At 48.9% G+C, this 22,088-nt stretch overlaps 1 protein-coding gene across 1 annotated transcript in view; it reads right to left on the reverse strand.

The window, feature by feature from the left end:
• The window catches only part of LOC139761717 (uncharacterized), a 256,164-nt gene that overhangs the window by 28,451 nt on the left and 205,625 nt on the right, over positions 1-22,088 (reverse strand). The window contains exons 7-19 of the mRNA XM_071686102.1: positions 13,743-13,865; positions 11,843-11,965; positions 9,981-10,068; positions 6,807-7,084; positions 5,998-6,134; positions 5,599-5,722; positions 5,260-5,379; positions 4,252-4,407; positions 3,299-3,456; positions 2,301-2,403; positions 795-997; positions 471-657; positions 211-336 (exon numbers count right to left, since the gene is read on the reverse strand). Coding sequence (XP_071542203.1) covers positions 211-336; positions 471-657; positions 795-997; positions 2,301-2,403; positions 3,299-3,456; positions 4,252-4,407; positions 5,260-5,379; positions 5,599-5,722; positions 5,998-6,134; positions 6,807-7,084; positions 9,981-10,068; positions 11,843-11,965; positions 13,743-13,865 — 1,926 coding nt within the window. The remainder of the gene's footprint in view (positions 1-210; positions 337-470; positions 658-794; positions 998-2,300; positions 2,404-3,298; positions 3,457-4,251; positions 4,408-5,259; positions 5,380-5,598; positions 5,723-5,997; positions 6,135-6,806; positions 7,085-9,980; positions 10,069-11,842; positions 11,966-13,742; positions 13,866-22,088) is intronic.

Consider the following 22,088-nt stretch of genomic DNA (forward strand, 5'->3'; position numbering starts at 1 on the left):
AACTTACACTTCAGGTGCTACACATACACTACAGCTGCTAAACTTACACTTCAGCTGCTACACATACACTACAGCTGCTAAACTTACACTTCAGCTGCTACACATCCACTTCAGGTGCTCCACTTACACTTCAGGTGCAACGCATACACTAACACTACAGCTGCTACACTTCCATTTCAGGTGCAACACTGAGGGCGGCACAGTACTCACGCTGGAGACAGTTGGGTCCGTGTGTGCCGGCGGGACAGAGGCAGACGCCCGTGACGGGGTGACACGGTCGCAGGCCACAGATACACTTCTTGAGGCAGCCGGGCCCGTAGTGGCCAGCCTCGCAAGCTGCCGGACACAACACTCGTACACTGGGACGCTTGGGTCATGCTGGAGGCTTTCCCTATATCTATATAATTCACTATATGATGCCACTATATCCAGGGTGAGGTCTGAGCTTTGAAAGATGGAGGGGAACTTACGTGTTTGACAGTCCGGTCCTGTGAATCCTGGCGGGCAGTCTTGGAGACAAGCGCCGCTGGCTGGGTGGCAGGCGGCCCCGGAGGAACACTGGCACTGGTGGAGGCACCCAGCACCCCAGAGACCGGTCGGGCACTCCTGGGAACAGTCCGAACCCAGGTAGCCAGGCTTGCACTCGCACACACCACTCTGCAGCGGGAGGGGGAGAAGGACAGGTGAGGAGGATGCGACGCGCGGAGGAATACAAGGGAGGTATAATGGCCCAACACGAATCATCCAGGAGTGTGGAGGGAGGCAGCCACATGAGTGGTCGTCTGCAGTCTTACCTCGGCATGGCACCTGGCGGTGGTGTGGGCCTGACACTGGCACTGGTGGCGGCAGTTGGCGCCCCAGGTGAGGGTGGGGCACGGCATGTTGCACTTGGGCCCGAAGCGCCCCGGGTCACACTCGCAGAAGCCAAAGATCCGGTTGCAGCGCATGTTGGGGCACACCATAGGGCACCGCCGCTCACACTCCTCCCCGTAGAAGCCTGTAGTAGAGGGCACACGGAGGGAACACCAGTCAGTCACCTGGTAAAAGAGTTTGAGGAAGGCAGGGGAGTTCTGAGGAGAGCAGGTGTGTGATGGGGAGGGCAAGGGGAGTTATGAGGGGAGCTGGGGAGTTATAGGGAAGGCAGGGGTTATGGAGAGTAGGGGGATTATAGGGAGGGGAGTTATGAGGAAGGCAGGGGAGCTTTGAATGGGACAGGGGAGTTATGGGGAGGGCAAGGGAGTTATGGGGAGGGCAGGAGAGTTATGGGAAGGACAGGAGAGTTATGGGGAGCGCAGGGAAATTATGGAGAGGGTAGAAGAGTTATGGGAAGGGCAGAAGAGTTATGGGAAGGTCAGGTGAGTTATGGGGATGGAGGGGAGTTCAGAGGAGGAAAACGGACTCATGTAGTCAGGAAGTGTGTGAGGCTAGTGAGTCGAGTGACACAGTCATGAAGGTGTGGACACGGGGTTGTGGGAGCAGTGATGGGGTACAGGCTTAGCTGTGGCTCACTGGGGCTCGAGAGAACCAGGGATGGAAATGAGTAAGCAGAGAGGACTACGAACCAGTGCTTGCTCATGGGCAGAGGACGACTTGTGGCGCTGGAGGCGAGGCTTGAGGCTCGCTAAGGCAAAGTCGTCACGAGGTAGTCAAAGTAACGAGAGGAGAGCAGGAGGTTTCAGAACCAACGGGAGAGGAACGGGAAGTTTCAGAACCAACGGAAGAGGGACGGGAGATTTCAGAACCAACGGAAGAGGGACGGGAGATTTCAGAACCAACGGCAGAGGAATGGGAGGTTCTAGAACTAACAGAAGAACGGGAGGTTGTATAGCCAACGTGAGAAGAACGGGACATCTAGACCCCTCACTGGCTGTGGGCTGGCTAACCAGAGACAATAATATAGAGTGTCTTGAGTTGCGAGGAACTTAATTTACGACACATTCTCCCAGTGTCATATATGAGAGAGACCTACTCCAAGCGAACGTAACAGAAAAAAAAACATTCGTGGGATCTGAAATTATATCATGCATTACGATAATAAGGTGATCAAAGCAGAGGAAAGTATCAGTTAATCACTTTACTGGCTAATGACCCTGTCTGTGCTCTTCAGAACGACTACTCACATCTAGGTTATTAGGACCTTGGGGTCATAGTAACAGAAACAAGATCAAAAAATATACATGTAACTTTTCCTCCCCAAATCCTTTCATTTTCGAAAGACCAGGTGATGACGCAGCGTCCAGGTGTGTGTCTGTGTGTGTGTGTGTGTGTGTGTGTGTGTGTGTCCACGTCATGCGACTTACCGGCCGGACAGCCGTCTTGGCAGAGATCGCCCGACACGCCTGGAGGACACGTGCAGTTGCCGGACACGGGGTCACACGTGCCGCCGTTCTCACAGCGACACACCTGCAAACAAGCAAGTGTGATTAGATAAAACAGATAACGAGCAGTATCTATAGATAAACGTATTCACGGGGGCATGGCCGAACAACACAATGATCCATCATGATTCAAATGGAGTGTTCCAAGTGTGTTGCTGCCACGAGATACAAAACTCCGAACACTTGGAGTAACCACAGTAACTTGGCCTCCACGCCTCTGGTGTTCCCAGCCTAGGCATCACCTGGTACAGTGCCCGTAGTACCGCACCAGGTGGCCAGAACGTGGGTCGTGTCCCGCAGCGCCCCTCGTGACGCCCCGGCCTCGCCTCGCCACCACACTTGACGTGGGCTGAAGTGCGACCAGTGTGGTAGACGTCCACCTCAAGGTCTCGTCGTCCGTGGTCATCAGCTCGGAAAATGTTCTCGCGTCACACTGACAGAATATGTTAGTTCGGTGTTATGAGAAGAGGTTAGTAAAAAGGTTGTTATAACTCACCGAATGACGTAGGTTTATTTACCTTCAAGGAGCTATCTGGTTATAGCCAGGGCTGATGGGAGGGAAAGGGTTACAGCTTGGGTCGTATAGAAGGAGGGGTGACCCACTTGATTACAGCCAGGGCCAATAGATGGAGGGGAACCCACCTGGTTACAACCAAGACCGTATAGAAGGTGAGGGGACCCACCTGGTTACAGTCAGGGCCGTATAGGAGTGACCCACCTGGTTACAAATCAAGACCGCACAGAAGGAGTAGTGACCCACCTGGTTACAACCAAGACCGTATAGAAGGAGTGACCCACCTGGTTACAACCAAGACCGTATAGAAGGAGGGGTGACCCACCTGGTTACAACCAAGACCGTATACATGGAGGGGGACCCACCTGGTTACAGTCAGGGCCGTATAGAAGGAAAGGGAACCCACCTGGTTACAGCCAGGACCGTAGGATCCTGCGGGGCAGGCGTGGGTGCAGGTGGGGCCGCTCTTGCCTGGGGGACAGAGGCAGCCAGAGGCGTGGCAGGGGCCCGGGCAGTCGTCACACGTCAGCGTGCAGTTGGGGCCGAAGTACCCGGGGAGGCAGCCTGTACGGACGGCGTCAGGATTACTGGTTTAGAATAAGAGTTAAATCCTCACTCCTGGTCCCTTCTCTCGTCTCCCATCACCACGCTCACGCCCCTCACAAAGCCACATTCATAATATCCAGCGTAGAGTTAGGCAACTAAAAATCATTGATCATAAAGCAAGAAATGAAGGTAGAGGAAACATTTATAGAATTCATCATTTTGTTATCGAATACTAAACCTCCCGCGTCTCTCTGCGTCACCAAGTATTGACCACGACACTGAGCGATTCAGTATTACCCAAGATGAACAGACATGCCACCTGTAACATCAGGAGGTGAGGGGCTACAGCAGTGTGGTGTAATACAGGACGGGACAACTGTAATGTGTGGACCCACGTGTCTCAAGACCCACTGGTGAATGAGGATCGGTCATTGGCAAAGGGAGGGAGGAAGACACGTGTGTTGTAGTGCAGCTAGAGCCACGATAACACAGGGAAGGCACGGAAGCCCTGCAACTGACGCAGTGCTAGAGGGAAGCAATGGATAGGTGGACATGACCGCAAGGACACCACAAGAATGCAGCATAAGTAATAACAGGACAGCATATGGGGGCGATACATGGACGTAAGCATAGGGAAGGATGGGGTGAAAAGAGGGAATATACAAGGGTATTGTGGGTGTAGCATGCTTGTGGCGCTGCACGAAGGGAAGCATAACCCCGGCAGGATACGGAAGGAGCATAGACACGCCATCATATAGGGAAGCATCACACGGGTTAGTATAATGCAGCATACCCGACAGGAGAGGGACTCACGCGTGTGCACGGTGGTGACCTTGGCATACTCAGCATACGTGACGTCATCCCGGAGTTCGCGGGTAGTGGACGACGTCTCCTTCAGGGTCGTCTTCAGGTCCAGGTCCCCTCGGGAACTGTGAGGCAAGTAGTCGTCAGCATAGTCGTAGTCCAACACTGTTGGGGAGAGGCAACAGGTCTCATCTCTGTTTTCTGTCACTTGTTTCAGTTTTACACAGATCTTTCGGAAAATATATTTCCTTTTTATACCTAAACGGCCGCCAGGAAAGCCGAGAAAGACAAAAGTTTAGGTCTATATTCAAAAGAAAATATTTGCTACAATATCTGATAACATCGAGGTGTCCCAGGACCCTGGCTGGTAGAGGGGCCCCTCAGCAGCTTAGCCCAGACCTGACACACAGGCTCGGTGACGAGAGTCTGACCCTGCAAACAGAGGCTTAGGTCACCACACTCCTGCCAATGGATCTCCGTCCTTCACCTTCATGTAGACTTGGCACTGCATCGCGTAAGCCAATAATGTTTCTACAGCATTTGATTTAACGTCAACGTTCAATGGACTTAAGAGATTGTACAACGTGTAGCATAATGATGTCGAGTGATGACACGTATAGCTGTGGAATGATGATAGAAAGAGAAAGACTTTTGTTCTGACGAGTCAGGTTAAGCACTTGCTGAAAATACTTCAGTTCCCCTTCTTCTAGCTTGAATGATGAACAGAAAAAAATAAAGAAAATAATATTCCCGGTTAAAGCTACTAACAACCACAAGCTTAGATTATGAATGAGATAAGTACTTAACAACCTAAAAAGGAAATAATACACCGAGACGTTGAAAGAGGTGATTGTTGATCTGGGTAAGGTCGGCGTGTGACAGGGTGGACAAGATTGGCCGCTGTGGTGGCCATAGCTGTTAGCACGACCATCCGGAAGGGTTGGGTCCATCATGAAGGAGGAGGACACTAGTGTAAACACAAGTGTTACCTCGAGCCTATGGAAGGGTTGGACTTACTGTCGCAGTGGGTGCGGTCGACGAGGACGTAACCCTTGCGGCAGGAGCAAACGAAGGATCCCTGTGTGTTGCGACACTCGTGCTCACACCCGCCGTTCTCTCGTTCGCATTCGTTCACGTCTGAGGCAACAGATAGTGTTAATGGCAGCTATCACCTTCCTGTTTCCTTGTCACTATATCACACTGTCATACACTCTTTTCAAAGTATCTTTCTCAGTACTCTAATACTTAAGGTGTTGTGTGGGCTGATTTAAGGCTACTTACAAACACGGACTAAAGAATCAGCACTCGTAACCTCACCCTAGGGCAGTGTGGACAGGGGGTTAAAGTGTCACTTACCCAGGCAGGTGAAAGTGTCGGTGCTCAAGGTGTAGCCCTGGGTGCAGGCACAAGCGTAGCCACCGGGGGTGTTGACACACTCCTGCTGGCACCGGTGGGTCCTCGCCTCACACTCGTCCTCATCCTGGCGACATTGAAGAGACAGACTGTCAAGATGAGGCAGCCTGGAATACTCGTGCATGAGACATGGAACAACATGGAACCACAGACAAGTCGTATGTAAGGAGGGCTGGAAGTATGAACAGCTAGGAACCATAAAGAACTCCGCTAGAACTGATGGAGAGGAGGAGAGGGACATTATGGGCTATGCCATCTCGTCCAGCAGTGACTACAACATTCACCTACCGCGAACCAGAGCAGTGAGGGGAGGGCGTGCACCTGGCCGGCACCAGGACTCACCTGACAAGCCCGACGGTCGGGCTGCAGAAGGTAGCCAGGGTTACACGTGCAGACGGCACCGCCTGGACCATGGTGACACATGTGTTGACACCCACCATTGTTCTCAAGGCAGGAGTTGATCACCTCCATGTCGATCCCTGAGGGAGGGAAGAGGTCAGGTCGTATTGCCGTGGGCATAGGTCAGGTCAAACTGCTATGGACAGAGGTCAGGTCATATTGGTGCAGGTAGAAGTCAGGTCATATTGCTTGGGAAGATCAAGCAGGTCATTGTTAGCAGTGGAAGGATCAAGTCACCGTCAGTACACTGCAAGGGGAGAGGGAGAGACAGGGTCGGATCACTGCTTCACAAGGACTGAATCAACTCATGACACAAGGAGTCGGGTGGAGTGGACGACAACCCGCTGGGTCTCTCCCGCTGTGTACACCTCCACACCTACAGAGTAAGTGTCTCTGCTCACCCATTCAAGTCATCAATAGGAGAATGATAAATGGACGCTTCTTCTAGATAGATAGCAAGGGTAAGGTTATATATATATATATATATATATATATATATATATATATATATATATATATATATATATATATATATATATATATATATATATATATATATATTTTTTTTTTTGATTTCCGAATATGGAATTCTGTAACACCTACTTTAGTGAAAGGATTACTTGATAATTATATCTTACTTTTCAGTTACTGAAAGTAATCTAATACCAGTAGTGATGGTTTACTTACCGAAGAAGGGTAATGCAAGTGTTCGTACCACTGGAGGATAGTGTGGTCCGGCGCGGAGTACTTACTGTAACAGGACTTGTGGTCCGTGCCCAGCTGGTAGCCATCATCACACAGGCACTGGTAGGATCCCCAGGTGTTGCGGCACTGCTGGCTGCAGGTGCCTGGGGTGTGGCATTCGTTCAGGTCAACACAGGAGACCTGGTCTTCGGCCAGGACGAACCCTTGGCGGCAGGAGCAGCGCATCCGCCCCTGCTCCACCCGGCACCGGTCGTGGCACCCGCCGTTGTCCACGGAGCAGGGGTCCGACACCTCGCACGTCCGCCCGTCGCTCTCCAAACGGTACCTGAACCAACAACAGTTGTAACAGCAGAGGGATGGTGGCGAGGTCGCGATGGATGCAATGGCGCTTAATGAGGAGAACCCTGAGCTAATCTACTCTATTATCTATTATCTTCGACTCTTCCGCCGTCCACTTGAGATGCACCAAGTGCCTACAGCCTCTCTCCTTCTCGCTGTAAGCATATTAACGCTGTCCAAGGTCAAGCTCACTTAACGTAATCTTTTTTGGAAATCAAAGTGGGATTCAGTCTGGCCGAAGGCATAAACTCTCGTCTCCCAGACTCGTTGAGAAGGAAAGATGTGAGAGAGAGAGAGAGAGAGAGAGAGAGAGAGAGAGAGAGAGAGAGAGAGAGAGAGAGAGAGAGAGAGAGAGAGAGAGAGAGAGAGAGAGAGAGAGAGAGAGAGAGGCCGAGGATGAGCTTAGGGGTAGGAGTGAGAGAGAGGACAAAGGGCAGATGGATGAGTGAATCCAAGCCAGTAAGGTGTCCAGGCTATGTATGTGGTCGAGCCTCGCGACCGGCAGCGTATCCCTTAAGCAGAGAGTGTGGGGTCCAGCAGGGTGGCTTTTCTTCCCTCCTCCTCCTCCTCCTCCTCCGACTCCCATCCTCCCACATCCTAGCACACTCCACCGTACTGACGCACCCTCACCCACGCATTCTTCACTCCATCTTTTCCACCTCACTCACGCTCTTCCCTCTTTCATTACCCATCCATTTTTAATGATACGCATTTTGTTATTCATTCCCCGTCCTCTGCGTATCTGTCTGTACACACATCCCACCCAAGAACATCGTCTTTCAACATCCTCGTCTACTTATCATCAGTAACGAAACCTGACGACCCTCAATTTGCACTCCTTCAGCTAACACGGCCCTGCAGTGGGTATCACAGGAGCAAGGGGAGGTCAGACAAGCAATGGTATACCTGCGCGGCAGGTATGTACCTAGTTCTAATGTCAATCACTGGAATAATGGACACTAATTGCTCTGGGGGTAAGCAGTCTTCGAGCCACAATCAAGACGGATCTGACACGCCTGCCTTACCAGAGGTGTCAGATATTAAGAGATACGGGACAGGTTTCAACCCCAAAAAGGTACCGTGCATTCTGATCCACGTTTGAGAAGGACATCTTATTAAGTCTACGAACAAAATCATTATCTTTGACTTAGTATATACTGTTATCACATATTAATCAAATTGCGTGATTTATGAGAGCATTTCTTACCTCAGATATGTGCAAGTGTCGTGGGTGAACATAGGTAATAAGGCGCTGTGAGTCTTAGGTAACAAGGCATTGTGGGGTTGGAATCACAGATTGTTTTGGATTGAGAATCTAAAGACGTTATCTTAAGCTCAGAATCAGAGGTATTAAGGGTTAGTTATGGGTGTACAATAGTATGAAGTTTTCTTTATTTTGTTTGTTCAGAACTATAGAGAACACTATTCTGTGGACTTAGAATCAAAGGCTGTTAATAAATGCTGTGCGTTTACACTCACAGGTAACAAGCTCTTGTGGGCTCAGAGACACCCGTAACAAATGACGCCGTTTTCTTTAACCATTTTGAAAATCCCTACAAATAACATGAAACTATGAATGAATACAGGGTTCTGCGGAGAGACAAACGAAGCATTTTTTATCTACTCTTCGTCAAAATAGCAGGCCAACAAACGGGGTGTGGCTGAGACACCAAATCTGACCACAATGACCAAAAGATTCAAATACGCGAATGCAAGATCCATCTGTTGCTATCACAACCGAGCCATCATTGGTCCTCACAGATCCATTCTCTACATACCCCTCTCTAATGTGGAGGTCCTGAGACTTCCCCTTACCTACCCCGGGACTGTTTCTGTATAACGCCACAAATCAATTTGCTTCGAAGAGTTAATTCCCTCCAGACCCACTTCGCGAGGCCCCCTGGGACTCGCCACGTCGTTTGAGCGGGTCTCAGTGGTGGGCGGTGGCGGGAGGTGATGCAAAACACGATGGTGTCCATTGCCTCCCTGGGGGTACGCCTAACCCCAGCAGGTCTCTCATCCAGATGGAAGGTAATCATGATGAGCCTTCCCCTACCCCACCCACCCAGCGGCTGGAGTGTATGAGACGAGAATCAGGTAATGAAACGTCGAGGACGAACGGATAAGGAACCACTCCGTGAGCAGTCAAGGATCAGACTGGGACTACGAGGGAGTGTCGGCTTACCGGTTTGTTGCGGCCAAGGGCCTATAAGCCAAGAGACGAACATGAATGGACCATTTACGATCCGGCGAGGCATCAGTTAGGATTCGGTCAAGGACTGGCCTGGGACCGGCTGGGGACAAAATTGGAAGCAACTGGGGGGACCAGACTGGAACCAGCTGCGGGACAGACTGGCGGTGGTGTTGGTGGACACTGTTGGTCTAACAAGTGACCTGATTCCCCTACACCAGTACTTGACGTCCTCCACACATATGTCTTACGCCCACCACACCAGTACCTGCCGCTCTCCACACATGTGTCTTACGCCCACAACACCAGTACCTGACGCCCCTCACAACAGTACCAAACGCTGCCCACTTACGATCATTTGGTGCGGGATGACCCACTTTCCATAGGTAGCGAGTGGCGTCGTCTTAGGTAACTCTACCAACGACTTGAAGTCAAGAGATTTGCAGTATGATCAAAAATAGAATATGACTGAAAAAAACAAGGCATCAAACTAAGGCACTCATCACACTTTTATTCTCATGTATGTACACACATGTCACACATTCACATTTCTCTGGTCATGTATCTACGTAGATATGCCCCAGTGTGTGGCGACTCACGGAGCGTCCCTGTGACGGCACCTGCACCATATACGCCACACACAGGCCTTACAAAGATGATATACGAACTCGTGCAGTAGGGTGGTACTTACCCCGGCCGGCAGGAGCAGAGGACCCTCCCGGAGGAGTCGTCGCAGAGGTGATCACAGCCGCCGTTCCCGGTGCTACACATGGCCTCCCCTGTCCAACATACACAGACACAGGTGACATACATATACCTTGGGGAGCATGAGAAGCAGGGGCGTCTCTGGGGGAAACAGCGCCTATGGCAAGCACTGAAATTACGCCCCTGGCTTGATAAAAAAATGTACATACAGTGGATGTGTATAGAAATATATACAGTGCAATTATACACTGTTGAAGAGTTAGGCCAAACTTAAATCTATATAAACTCTTAACGACATAAAGTTAAAGAGTTATTTGATCAAAATTGTAACGTAGAAGCGGTAACGCAACTGATAGTAGCAAAATATTACTATAGTTGAAAAGTAGGCGACTATTTTTATCTCACAAAACCAAACCGTTAAAAAATGTCAAATCGGGAAGCATATGTCAAAAAACAAACCTGTTGAGTGGCGCCCCTCCTTCAAGTGGCGCCCAGGGCACCTGCCCTACCTACCATACCCTAGATATGCCACTGATGAGAAGGTTCATAGTGATATGTGGGAACAAAGCTGCCAGCTTGACCTGGACTATATATGGAAGGCAGGTTCTCTCTAACACCACATGTGTCACCAATCACAGTGCTCCAGGTGTGAGGTCAGGTATGTAGCTAACGAAGCATGTATGTCTGCACTGCTGGGACTTCTGAACAAACCTGAATTAACTTCAGGTGGAGAACAAGAGAAGGATTCGGAGCTGTGACTTTCAGCAGGTATATGACCATATGAAAAGTGTCAAAAGATGAACAAGATGAAAAAGAATATGGTGAATGCAACACACACACACACACACACACACACACACGTTCGGCGTGACAGGAATTTTGGGTGTGTATCGTCCGTGACGCTTACATGTGCACACACAGCGCCACGCAAGACCACACACAAATACTCACATAACACTCCAACCACACACACACATACAAACACACTCACACAACATGGACGTACAGATTTACAAACACACTGAAGGACAAAGAAGGGCAAGAAAAATGGCACCAGAATTGTCGGAGTTTTAGTAAGAGGTAAGAAGCCTTAAGTACGTCCACCATGGACGGTCTGGTGACGTAGACAGTGAACAGTTCTTCGAGAGATGTAAGGTTAGATCAAACACAGGACATAACATGTCCAGAAGCAAGAAACTTTTAATAAAAGACGTAGAAGTAATGGACCAACGCAGTGATGAAGTGATGAAACAGTGAATGCAGACAGCAAACAAAAGTTTAAAAAGTTGTATCATAACAGGAAAAGTTCATGAGAAGGGGGGCTCCACAGTCGTAGAACTCCCCTTCCCGTATTGGGCAAAGTGAAGACAAATACTATATACACACAAGCACAGATACGCGGATATACAGATAAATATACACAAACACACATCGAGGAAAGAGACACATATTCATACAGGTAAGCAGTACAAACAGTGATACCTGTAAAGGCCTGAGCTACAGGGAGGTGCAGGGTGAAGCCAGGGACCAGAGTGGTACCTGCAGAGGTCTGAGCTACAGGGAGGTGCAGTGTGAGGCTGGAGGTACAGTGAGGCTGTGCAGCGCTGGTGGGAAGGGGTGTAAGAAGTGGGTAAACAACGGCCAGGGGCACAGTACCAGTGGAAGGGAGGTGCTGTACATAGCTAGCTAGAAGGTCGGTCACTATGGAAAAGACATATTTACATAGGTTACAATAGGTTCAATCGGAGCTTTGCAGTGCGTACGGGAGTGGGTCTCTCTCTCTCTCTCTCTCTCTCTCTCTCTCTCTCTCTCTCTCTCTCTCTCTCTCTCTCTCTCTCTCTCTCTCACCTATGCAGGTGCGGCCATCAGGCAGGAGGCGGTGGTCGGGTCGACAGCGACACTGGTAGGAGCCCACACTGTTGACACACTCGTGGGAGCAGCCGCCGTTGTGGTACTTGCACTCGTCCACATCTGCCAGCGAAATACGATTATTGTCACGGGGATATGACACAACACTCCGTGTGGCACACTACCTCTGAGTTACTGGGGCCTACACACTACCTCTTGAGTTACTGGGGCCTACACACGGCCCCTGAGTTACCAGGGGCAACCTACAGTATCAATACTGTTACAGAATCACCATACAGAGTATCCCTTGCGTTACCTGTGGAAACACTATTGCTGGAGTTAATATATAACACCACACGACCAACGGCATACTCGTACGTTACATGACGTTACATGGATACAACATAGGAAGCAGTGGTCAGGGACGCCTCTGCAAGTGTTGGAAAAATACAATGTTACCAAAAATTTCCACCTTCATGAGCAGGATGTGAGGTCATTGTCTGGACAGAACATAACACTACTTGCCTGCAGCATCACAGAAGTCCTCCACTAGCTCTACGAAACCCCTTACTACAGAGGTCATAGCAGGAAGTCGAGCAAAAAATCGACAGAAAAGACGTTGAGCAAAATTATGCTTGTGATGACCCTGTACATGTTGGCAGCATAGAGAATGTTCAGCTACGAATAGATAAGTACATATTCAATACGATAGATAATCGAGTACACACGAGTAAGTGTTCTAGCATGCGATAGAGTAAGAGAGTGCATAATCTTTTTCACATTCTGTCTTGGAAGATTTGCATATAAATTGCTGGAGGTGAAGGTCGGGTCTGGTGGTGTCAGTCAGCCGCTAAGAATAGGATACGACTGGACCTAAAGGTCGTCGTATAATTCCTGAACCACATGCATTCTCGGAGTACGAGGAAATCTGATAACAGTACGACTCCTGTAAAGGAGTGATCAAAGATACTACCAGGTTGAGGAAATTACTAGTGTTTACCTTCGATGGTGCTCTCTCATTGAGGGGTTGTCACAGAAAACGTATATCAATGTTAAGCGTAGCTATGTTCAACATTAGGTTTCCCCCGATAATCTTTACACATGTCAATTTAGAAACAACTATTTCAATGCACTTTCTTAGAACTAAAGAGACTTCCATCTAAAGCAGTAAGAAATGTAAAATATTTCAATCAGCTATTCTTTATTTACGATTATATTCTTTATCGACATAATACAGATGGTGTAAGGTGAAGAAATTACAGATTAGCAGTTCAAAGAAAATAGAAATAGCTACTGCAGACATTATATAACTACAACATCTTTGGACTTCACATAATTCTAAGAGTCAATTTTTTTACAACACAAATTAAGTATTATCCGAGCTGAAAATGAATTGTGTTTTATCACATTAACTTCATTAGTCAATCATATTCACTGGTTCCCGTAAATTCTAAATATTTGAAACATTTCGTAATGACACTACGCCTAGTTATCGCAACAGAGGACGTTCTATTGTTTCATGTTCGCAAATAATGTCGTGAATGGGATAAATTAGTAGTTTATTGTTTTTCGCAGAGGTCGACCCGCTGCACTTACTTGAGTACCATTTAAGTATAAGTCTGTCGGGCATTAGGTTGTACCGGGTCAAGAGCAGCAGTAATAGCAACAAGAAACAGACACCTCCCTCAGCAGGAGGTGGTAGCTGGCCTTGCAGCAGAAGGAAACAGACACCTACGTACACTGATAAGGCTGCGGTAATAGTTAAGAGCAGGAGTAATAGCAGCGGAGAACAGCCATCTACCATGGCATGGCTACAGCAACAGTAAAAGCAACAGAGAAGAGCTACCTACCCCGGCAGGGTTGCAGCAACAGTTAACAGCAGCAGGGGACAGCCACTTACCCTGGCAGGAGCGGTTGTCGGGCAGGAGGCGGTAGCCGGGCCTGCAGCAGCAGGTGAAGGAGCCGAGGGTGTTGGTGCAAGAGTGGTCACATCCACCGTTGTCGGTGGCGCACTCATCCCGGTCTGCTGACCCCAGGGGGAGCAGGGAACACTTGAGTTACTTCACGTCAGGACTCCAGTATGACATTATCAGAACCATTACATGATTATATGACTTATATTCAATGATTATATAACATATATTAAGTGATTATATAACATATATTAAGTGATTATATAACATAAAATGATTATGGAACATATATTAGAATGACTATAACTTTTGTACTAAAATTATCATATAACATGTGCGAAAAAGATAATATAACATATACTAAATCATTATACAAATTATGTACTAAAATGATTATGTAACACATATATTAAACGAAAACTTATACTTATAACAAGCACTTCCGGTAAAGAACTACCTATGGATTTAGTAACTGAAAAAAATCATGGAATCAGTAATTTAATTTGAGTTTGTAACATATAGGTCTTGATAAGGATGCATTTTGAGCTGAAAAAAGTAAATTGGGAAATCTACAAATTTTGAAAAAACTTTCGCCAAAAGTTATAACTTCTGGGTTCATAAATGTTCTCCATGAAGAACACATTATGTTTCTTGTAACAGAAAGTACAGTACGGGGAGGGAGTCATACACTTGTGGGGCACCGTCTCTTAAACTTCCTCTACTGTCATACATATTTTCAAACTTTTGATATAATTAGTATTAAAAAAATCACCATATAATTTATTCCACTCATTCACTGCTCTAACACTAAAATGATCTCTTTACATCTTTTCCAAATAGTTGATTTTTGCATAGTTTTTTGTTACGGTCTCTAGGTATCTTTTACGTTCTTTGGAAATAGGTCATTTTTCGACATCAACATCCATTACTCTTCTCTCTTCCAGGATGAGCAAATCTATAGCCTATAAACTCTCCCTCGAACTGAGCTCTCTAAACACATGTCACCCCCTACGCTTCTTTAAGTGGGGTGACAGACCTTGAAAAACATATTCTATTTTGGCCTCCCATACGAGGTCCATGGCTTACCAAACATTCCCAGTATCTATTTAGTTAAATGTAATTCTAATACCTGCCAACAGATGGCTTGTCTCCCTCACAATCCACTTTAGCTGCGAGGTTTCTGTTGAAGGATCTTGTTACACTGTCGACTTCCAAGTCCCTTGCACATTTTTACTCCTTATATCCTGATAGATAATATTTGCTCTGTCTACTACCTCAGTCCACTATCTACTGCCTCAGAGGTATTTTCTGTGGAATTCCCGCAGCGCCAAGGAACCGGCCACGTCCACTGGGTTCGACCACAGGTCATATATGTGCTGATGCTGTATGTATGTCTCTGTGAGTAGAGTCGATGGCATTTAAGGACTAAGTGTCCAATGTCTTTACCGTGAAAGCTGTATCGTGGACAGCAGTCCAGGACGCAGACGAGAGAGTGCTGGAACTCGTACGTGTGTGGGGAGTGCAGTGTTGTAACTCGTACGTGTCTGGGGAATGTTGTAACTCGTACGTGTCTGGGAGTGTAGTGTTGTAACTCGTACGTGTCTGGGGAGTGTAGTGTTGTAACTCGTACGTGTCTGGGGAGTGTAGTGTTGTAACTCGTACGTGTCTAGGGAGTGTAGTTTCAACTGACAGCGGTGACTTTGACCATGTGACGTCTAAACTGTTTGGTTCTGCGAGGCAACAGGAGCGAGGCTGGGGTGTGGTCAGTGGGCACCAGGAGGTTAGAGGACTTACGGACAGACAGACGTATGGAGCGATGGACGGACGGATGGATGGATGGACAAACAGACAGAAAGACCTGGGAGGACAGACAGACGGATGGACAGAAAATGGCCTGACGGGACGAGAAGACAGACGGATGAACAGACAGGCAGACGAGACAGACATACTGATGGACAGACAGAGATACACGGAAGCACACACAAACAGAAAAAAAAAAAAAAGATTAGAGGGACAAAGAGACAGACAAATGGACAGGGAGGGGGCACTGCTTTAACACTACAACCTCCGCCACACGATGGACAGTATCGCCTCCACCGCCACTACTCACAGTATTCACTGTTCATTCTGCTTTCATGGTGTGGACATGATCTCTCCCGTGATGATCCAGGGGCGACCTGCAGCTGCCCGATCGCCGGGCGGTCACCGCCCCTCCTCCCTACAACCCGCCCGCTGACTGATAGCGGCCACCCATCACAACGCTAATCACAACCTGACGCAGAACGAGCGCCCCCTTGATGGACGAGGGCCAAGGGTGAGGCAGAAGGGAGGGTGTGAGAGGCTGGAGGGTGAAGGGTGAGGCAGTAGGGAGAGTGAGAGGCAGGAGGTTCAAGGGTGAGGCAGTAGGGAAGGTGTGAAAAGCAGGAGGATGAAGGGCGAGGCAGTAGGGAGAGTGAGAGGCAGGAGGTTCAAGGGTGAGGCAGTAGGGAGGGTGTGAGAGGCAGGAGGATGAAGGGTGTGGGAGGCAGGACGATAAAGAAGTTCACAAAGAACTTCCTCAAGAGAAAAAAAAAAATGCAAGTGTATAAACCTAGTGGTATAGTACTCAGGTTCTCGAGCTTCACTAAACCGTGTGGGTGTGTGGGGCGGGCAGGAGGGTGGGGACGCCAGGAAGAATTAACTCGAAGGTTTAGGGAAAGAGAAATAAATGACGGGAGTCATTAACTGTAAGGAGAGGAGGAGAGGGTGCGAGTGGCCGGAGATGACGCAACATTACCTCCAGGATGACCTGGCCATTACATCTGGCGGAGGGACGAGCGAACCCCAGGTGCTGGCCAGGAGGTCAGGCTACACCAGGTGCTGGCCAGAAGGTCAGGCAACACCAGGCGCTAGCCATGAGGTCAGGCTACACCAGGTGCTGGCCAAGAGGCCAGGCAACACCAGGCGCTGGCCATGAGGTCAGGCTACACCAGGTGCTGGCCAGAAGGTCAGGCAACACCAGGCGCTAGCCATGAGGTCAGGCTACACCAGGTGCTAGCCAAGAGGCCAGGCAACACCAGGCGCTGGCCATGAGGTCAGGCTACACCAGGTGCTGGCCAGAAGGTCAGGCAACACCAAGCGCTAGCCATGAGGTCAGGCTACACCAGGTGCTGGCCAAGAGGCCAGGCAACACCAGGCGCTAGCCATGAGGTCAGGCTACACCAGGTGCTGGCCAAGAGGCCAGGCAACACCAGGCGCTAGCCATGAGGTCAGGCTACACCAGGTGCTAGCCAAGAGGCCAGGCAACACCAGGCGCTGGCCATGAGGTCAGGCAACACCAGGTGCTGGCCAGGAGGCCAGGATACACTAGATGTCGCCTAGGAGGCCAGGATACTCCAAGAGTTGGTCAGGTCAAGCCACACCAGGTGCTGGCCGGGAGGAGGGGCTACACCAGGTGCTGGCCAGGAGGCAGTGAAGCACCGTGTGCTGGCCAGGGGACGGGGCTGGCCGGTAACTGCAGTCATCACAGGCAACGACGTAGTCATCAGCGCCTCCCTCCCTGCCGCCGGCGACCCAGGTCACTCCCCACTCCCCGCGTCTCAAGGTTCCCTCCCTCCCCCGCGTCTCAAGGCTCCCTCCCTCCCTCCCCGCGTTCAAAGGCTCCCCTCCCTCCCTCCCTCCCCCGCGTCCCAAGGCTTCCTTCCTCCCTCCCCCCTCGTCCCAAGGCTCCCTCCCTCCCTCCCCGCGTCCCATGATTCTATCCCTCCCTGCCCCGCGCCCTGAGGCTCCGTCCCTTCCTCCCTCCCCCGCGTCCCATGGTTCTATCCCTCCCTCCCCGCGTTCCATGGTTCTATCCCTCCCTCCCCCGCGTCCCAAAGCTCTATCCCTCCCTCCCCGCGTCCCATGGCTCTATCCCTCCCTCTCCCGAGTCCCATGGCTCCATCACTCCCTCCCTCCTCGCGTCTCAAAGCTCCATCCCTCCTTCCCCCGCGTCCTAAGGCTCCATCCCACCCTCCCCCGCGTCCTAAGGCTCCCTTTCTCCCTCCCCCGCGTCCCAAGGCTCCCTCCCTCCCTCCCTCCCCCGCGTCCCAAAGCTCCATCCCTCCCTCCCCCGAAGGCTCCTTCCCTCCCTCCCCCGCGTACCATGGCTCCATTCCTCCCTCCCTCGCGTCCTAAGGCTCCATCCCTCCCTCCCTCGCGTCCCAAGGCTCCATTCCTCCCTCCCCGCGTCCCAAGGCTCCATTCCTCCCTCCCCGCGTCCCAAGGCTCCATCCCTCCGTCCCTCGCGTCCCAAGGCTCCATCCCTCCCTCCCTCGCGCCCTAAGACCTAACGGTATCCCTCAGGTCGAGCAACGCTATACTCTAGTGTAACCACCAGAGGTAATGAGCCAAATGTAACACACCAAGAACAACACACAGGACGACTTACAATGAGGACCTATACAAGCGTCACAGATGGTGTGTCGTCTGGCTGGTGACGGTCACAGATGGTGTGTCGCCTGGCTGGTGACGGTCACAGCTGGTGTGTCACTTGGCTGGTGACGGTCACAGATGGTGTGTTACTCGGCTGGTGACGGTCGACCCGAGTAAATGTGACGAGGATACGTCACACTGGGAGGTGTTGACATGAATACCATCATCAAGTGGGAAGGGAAACCCGCAGGAATCTCTGTGCCCAGAGGGATCTGCCAGCAGACATCACACCTAAATTATTGCTAAGGTTTTTTTTTACACCTGAGGAAGACAGTCAAGGAGGCGTACCGTCTGCTGGCAAATATGTGAATCACATTCAGTCATATGGTTAAGGGAATATCTGTTATATGGTTAAGGGAATATCCAATGAGTTTTACATCCCAGCGTAGGCTAAAACCAGCATATGCTTCTCAAGTTTGGCCACCGCACCTACAGAAGGCCAAAGATCTAGCAGGAGAAAATCCACAAGGCAGAGCAGCCAAGATGAAGCCACGATTTAGGAAAGTTGAATCACAGGAAAGAGTTACAGGCCTTGACTCTGTCCACCAGGGAATACGACAGAAGGCATGGGTGACCTGACCATGACCAAGTCTTTAAACCAGTTTGACGACGACGACAACGAACGGTCATTCGAGAAACGCGAGGCTGGAACAACCAGAGGTCATAACATGAAATTAAGAAAAGACGTAAAGTATTATTCACACGGTTGAAGTGCAGTGGACGAATGGGATATCCCAAGTAAGGAAATTGTGAACATGGGCAGCATACACGAGTATCAAAAGTATGAGGATGTTCACTCGATGAGGCAGCATACACGAGTATCAAAAGTATGAGGATGTTCACTCGATGAGGCAGCATACACGAGTATCAAAAGTATGAGGATGTTCACTCGATGAGGCAGCATACACGAGTATCAAAAGTAGTATGAGGGTGTTCACTCGATGAGGCAGCATACACGAGTATCAAAAGTAGTATGAGGATGTTCACTCGATGAGGCCCCACGAGTGTAGAACTCTCGGCCCCGTACAGTACAAAGAGGTTGTTACACATACCCATAACAAAAAGGCGCGCCATGCAGTCAGACACACACGTACACACACACATGCGACCTATGCCACTATGGCCTTCTACAGAACAGACTGTCACTAACAGATGTCCGCACCAGGCTTGGCCCTGACGAACAAGGTGAATGTAATCACACGCACAGGAACACACACACACACACACACACACAAGAACATGGATGCCCATACCAGCGTCAAACAATACGCGCACAAATACAGGAGGAGCTATAATGAATTTCACTCTTGTAGCCCCGTGCCATGTCGGCGGTGTTTATAAACGTAGAGGGTATAACATGAATAGCTTGCAGCAACCATTATATATATATATATATATATATATATATATATATATATATATATATATATATATATATATATATATATATATATACACGAGGACTTCGTACGGAGTGTCTCAGGCGAAGACTTCGTCAACACTGGACCAGAGGAGCAGGTGTTGCGAGTGGTCTGCCGCAAGCAGGAGCGGGGAGAGCCTCTCACCCTCTCCCACTAGCGCTGTACCCTCGAGCTTCTTATTGTTAATTCTTCACCCCAGGTTAGCGACGCCGCCTCTAAGGAGCAGCAGCACCACCACCTCCCCAGGGGCATCTCCTCCCGTCCGCTGGGGTACAACAGACATCATATACGTTTATGGCACGAAGAATATTGTCACTATGTACAGCGTCGAGGGAACAGAACCAGAATATTTGTTAATTGTCGCCCATTTTCTGTGGGTCAGGTGATCGCTAGGAGCACAGTCTCGTAAAATAATCTCACTCCAAGGCAGTCCAATAGTACCCCTGCTACTAGAAGCAGCATGGACTTTGGAAAGGGGACCTGCGTGTCGTAGAAGGCGACTAAAAGGGGAGGGAGCGGGGGGCTGGAAATTCTCCCCTCTCGTTTTTTTTTTTTAATTTTCCAAAAGAAGGAACAGAGAAGGGGGCCAGGTGAGGATATTCCAAAAAAGGCCCAGTCCTCTGTTCTTAACGCTACCTTGCTAACGCGGGTAATGGCGAGTAGTTTGAAAGAAAAAAGAATATATATATATATATATATATATATATATATATATATATATATATATATATATATATATATATATATATATATATATATATATCATTATACTTTGTCGCTGTCTCCCGCGTCAGCGAGGTAGCGCAAGGAGACTGAAGAAAGAATGGCCCAACCACCCACATACACATGTATATACATAAACGCCCACACACGCACATATACATACTTATACATTTCAACGTATACATACATGTACATACACAGGCATATAAATACATATATATATACACATGTACATATTCGTACTTGCTGCCTTCATCCATTCTCGTCGCTACCCCGCCACACGAAATGTACCGAAACCACAGCTCCTTTTCCACATCCAGGCCACACAAAACTTTACATGGTTTACCCCAGACGCTTCACATGCCCTGGTTCAATCCACTGACAGCACGTCGACCCCGGTATATCACATCGTTCCAGTTCACTCTATTCCTTGCACGCCTTTCACCCTTCTGTATGCTCAGGCCCCGATCGCCATTTCCTGCGTTAGGGAAGTAACGTCAAGAACAGATGACTGAGCCTCAGAGGGAAAACTCCTCACTTGGCCCCCTTCTCTGTTCCTTCTTCTGGAAAAATAAAAGAGGAGGGGAGGATTTCCTGCCCCCTGCTCCCTTCCCTTTTAGTCGCCTTCTACGAGGTAACTTTCAGCACTACACGTATGTTGGTCAACTTGAAAGTTGCGGAAGAAGATGCTAGATTTAAGTACTGCAACTATTAATGATCTTGGCATTGCTTTTGACGGGAAAATCTGGGATGAAACTGTCAATGAAAACGACATGAACGTATACTGCAGTAAAACTTTCAAAGCAGTAGAGGGGAAAAGATATTACCAAGGCCAGAAACGCTTGGTTTTAAACGTTCGGCGGACCAAAAAAGTCTGGTACTAAACATGAAATGGACCAGAAATGTAAATTACTAATTATTCTAAGGTCGAGCCACGTATTGTATCAAGTATTCAAAGGACCAAACAACATTACTTGTCGAAGATCAAAATGGACCAAAACAGTGTCACATTAAACATCAAACGGACCACAGACAGGTTTCTTGGCCCAGGGATCATTGTCATTAAACCTTCGAGAGATCAGAAATGCTAATTACTAAGCCACTATTCACTATGAGACACGTATAATCAAACCTTCTTCTCCTGGCCAGAAATAGGCGCCATTAAGCCTTCACTCGGCAGATTGGACTCCGTGCTAACATGGCATACATCGGATGGACGCGTGAGCTTATCAACGTATTCAAACGTTCTGTTTCAATACGTTTACGTGATACCCTAAGGTTTTATCTTCCAGTATTGCCAGTATTTGTAAAGATCATCAGGGTTCGTGAGGAGTTTTGGACACCCACTACGAAAAAGAAAATGGATGGAACAGCAAAAGAACAGCGGCAAACTTGCAAGGCGATTCTTGGACAGAGACACAGCGGGTATGAAAGGCGTCTAAGACTTTTAAAAGGTGATTTTACACGGGACATTATAGTTATTGATGGCTTCTGTAATCTTATCTAGGAATCTAGGAAAGAGCAGAGTTATGTAATCTTATCTGTCGTGAGGGACACTAGGCTTAGAACATATTTTATTTTGAACGAGAAATAAATCCGTATGTCTTTCATGGGATTATTGGCATATGGAATGACTTACCAACTATGATGGCCGAGAGGAACCAAGTGATATACGTTTCAAAAGAGACTTCACGGTCACTTCGCTTCAACTCCAAAAGCGGTTGTCATTTTGCGTCT

This window comes from Panulirus ornatus, chromosome 41 (genome assembly GCF_036320965.1).
Source record: "Panulirus ornatus isolate Po-2019 chromosome 41, ASM3632096v1, whole genome shotgun sequence".
NCBI classification, from domain to species: domain Eukaryota; kingdom Metazoa; phylum Arthropoda; class Malacostraca; order Decapoda; family Palinuridae; genus Panulirus; species Panulirus ornatus.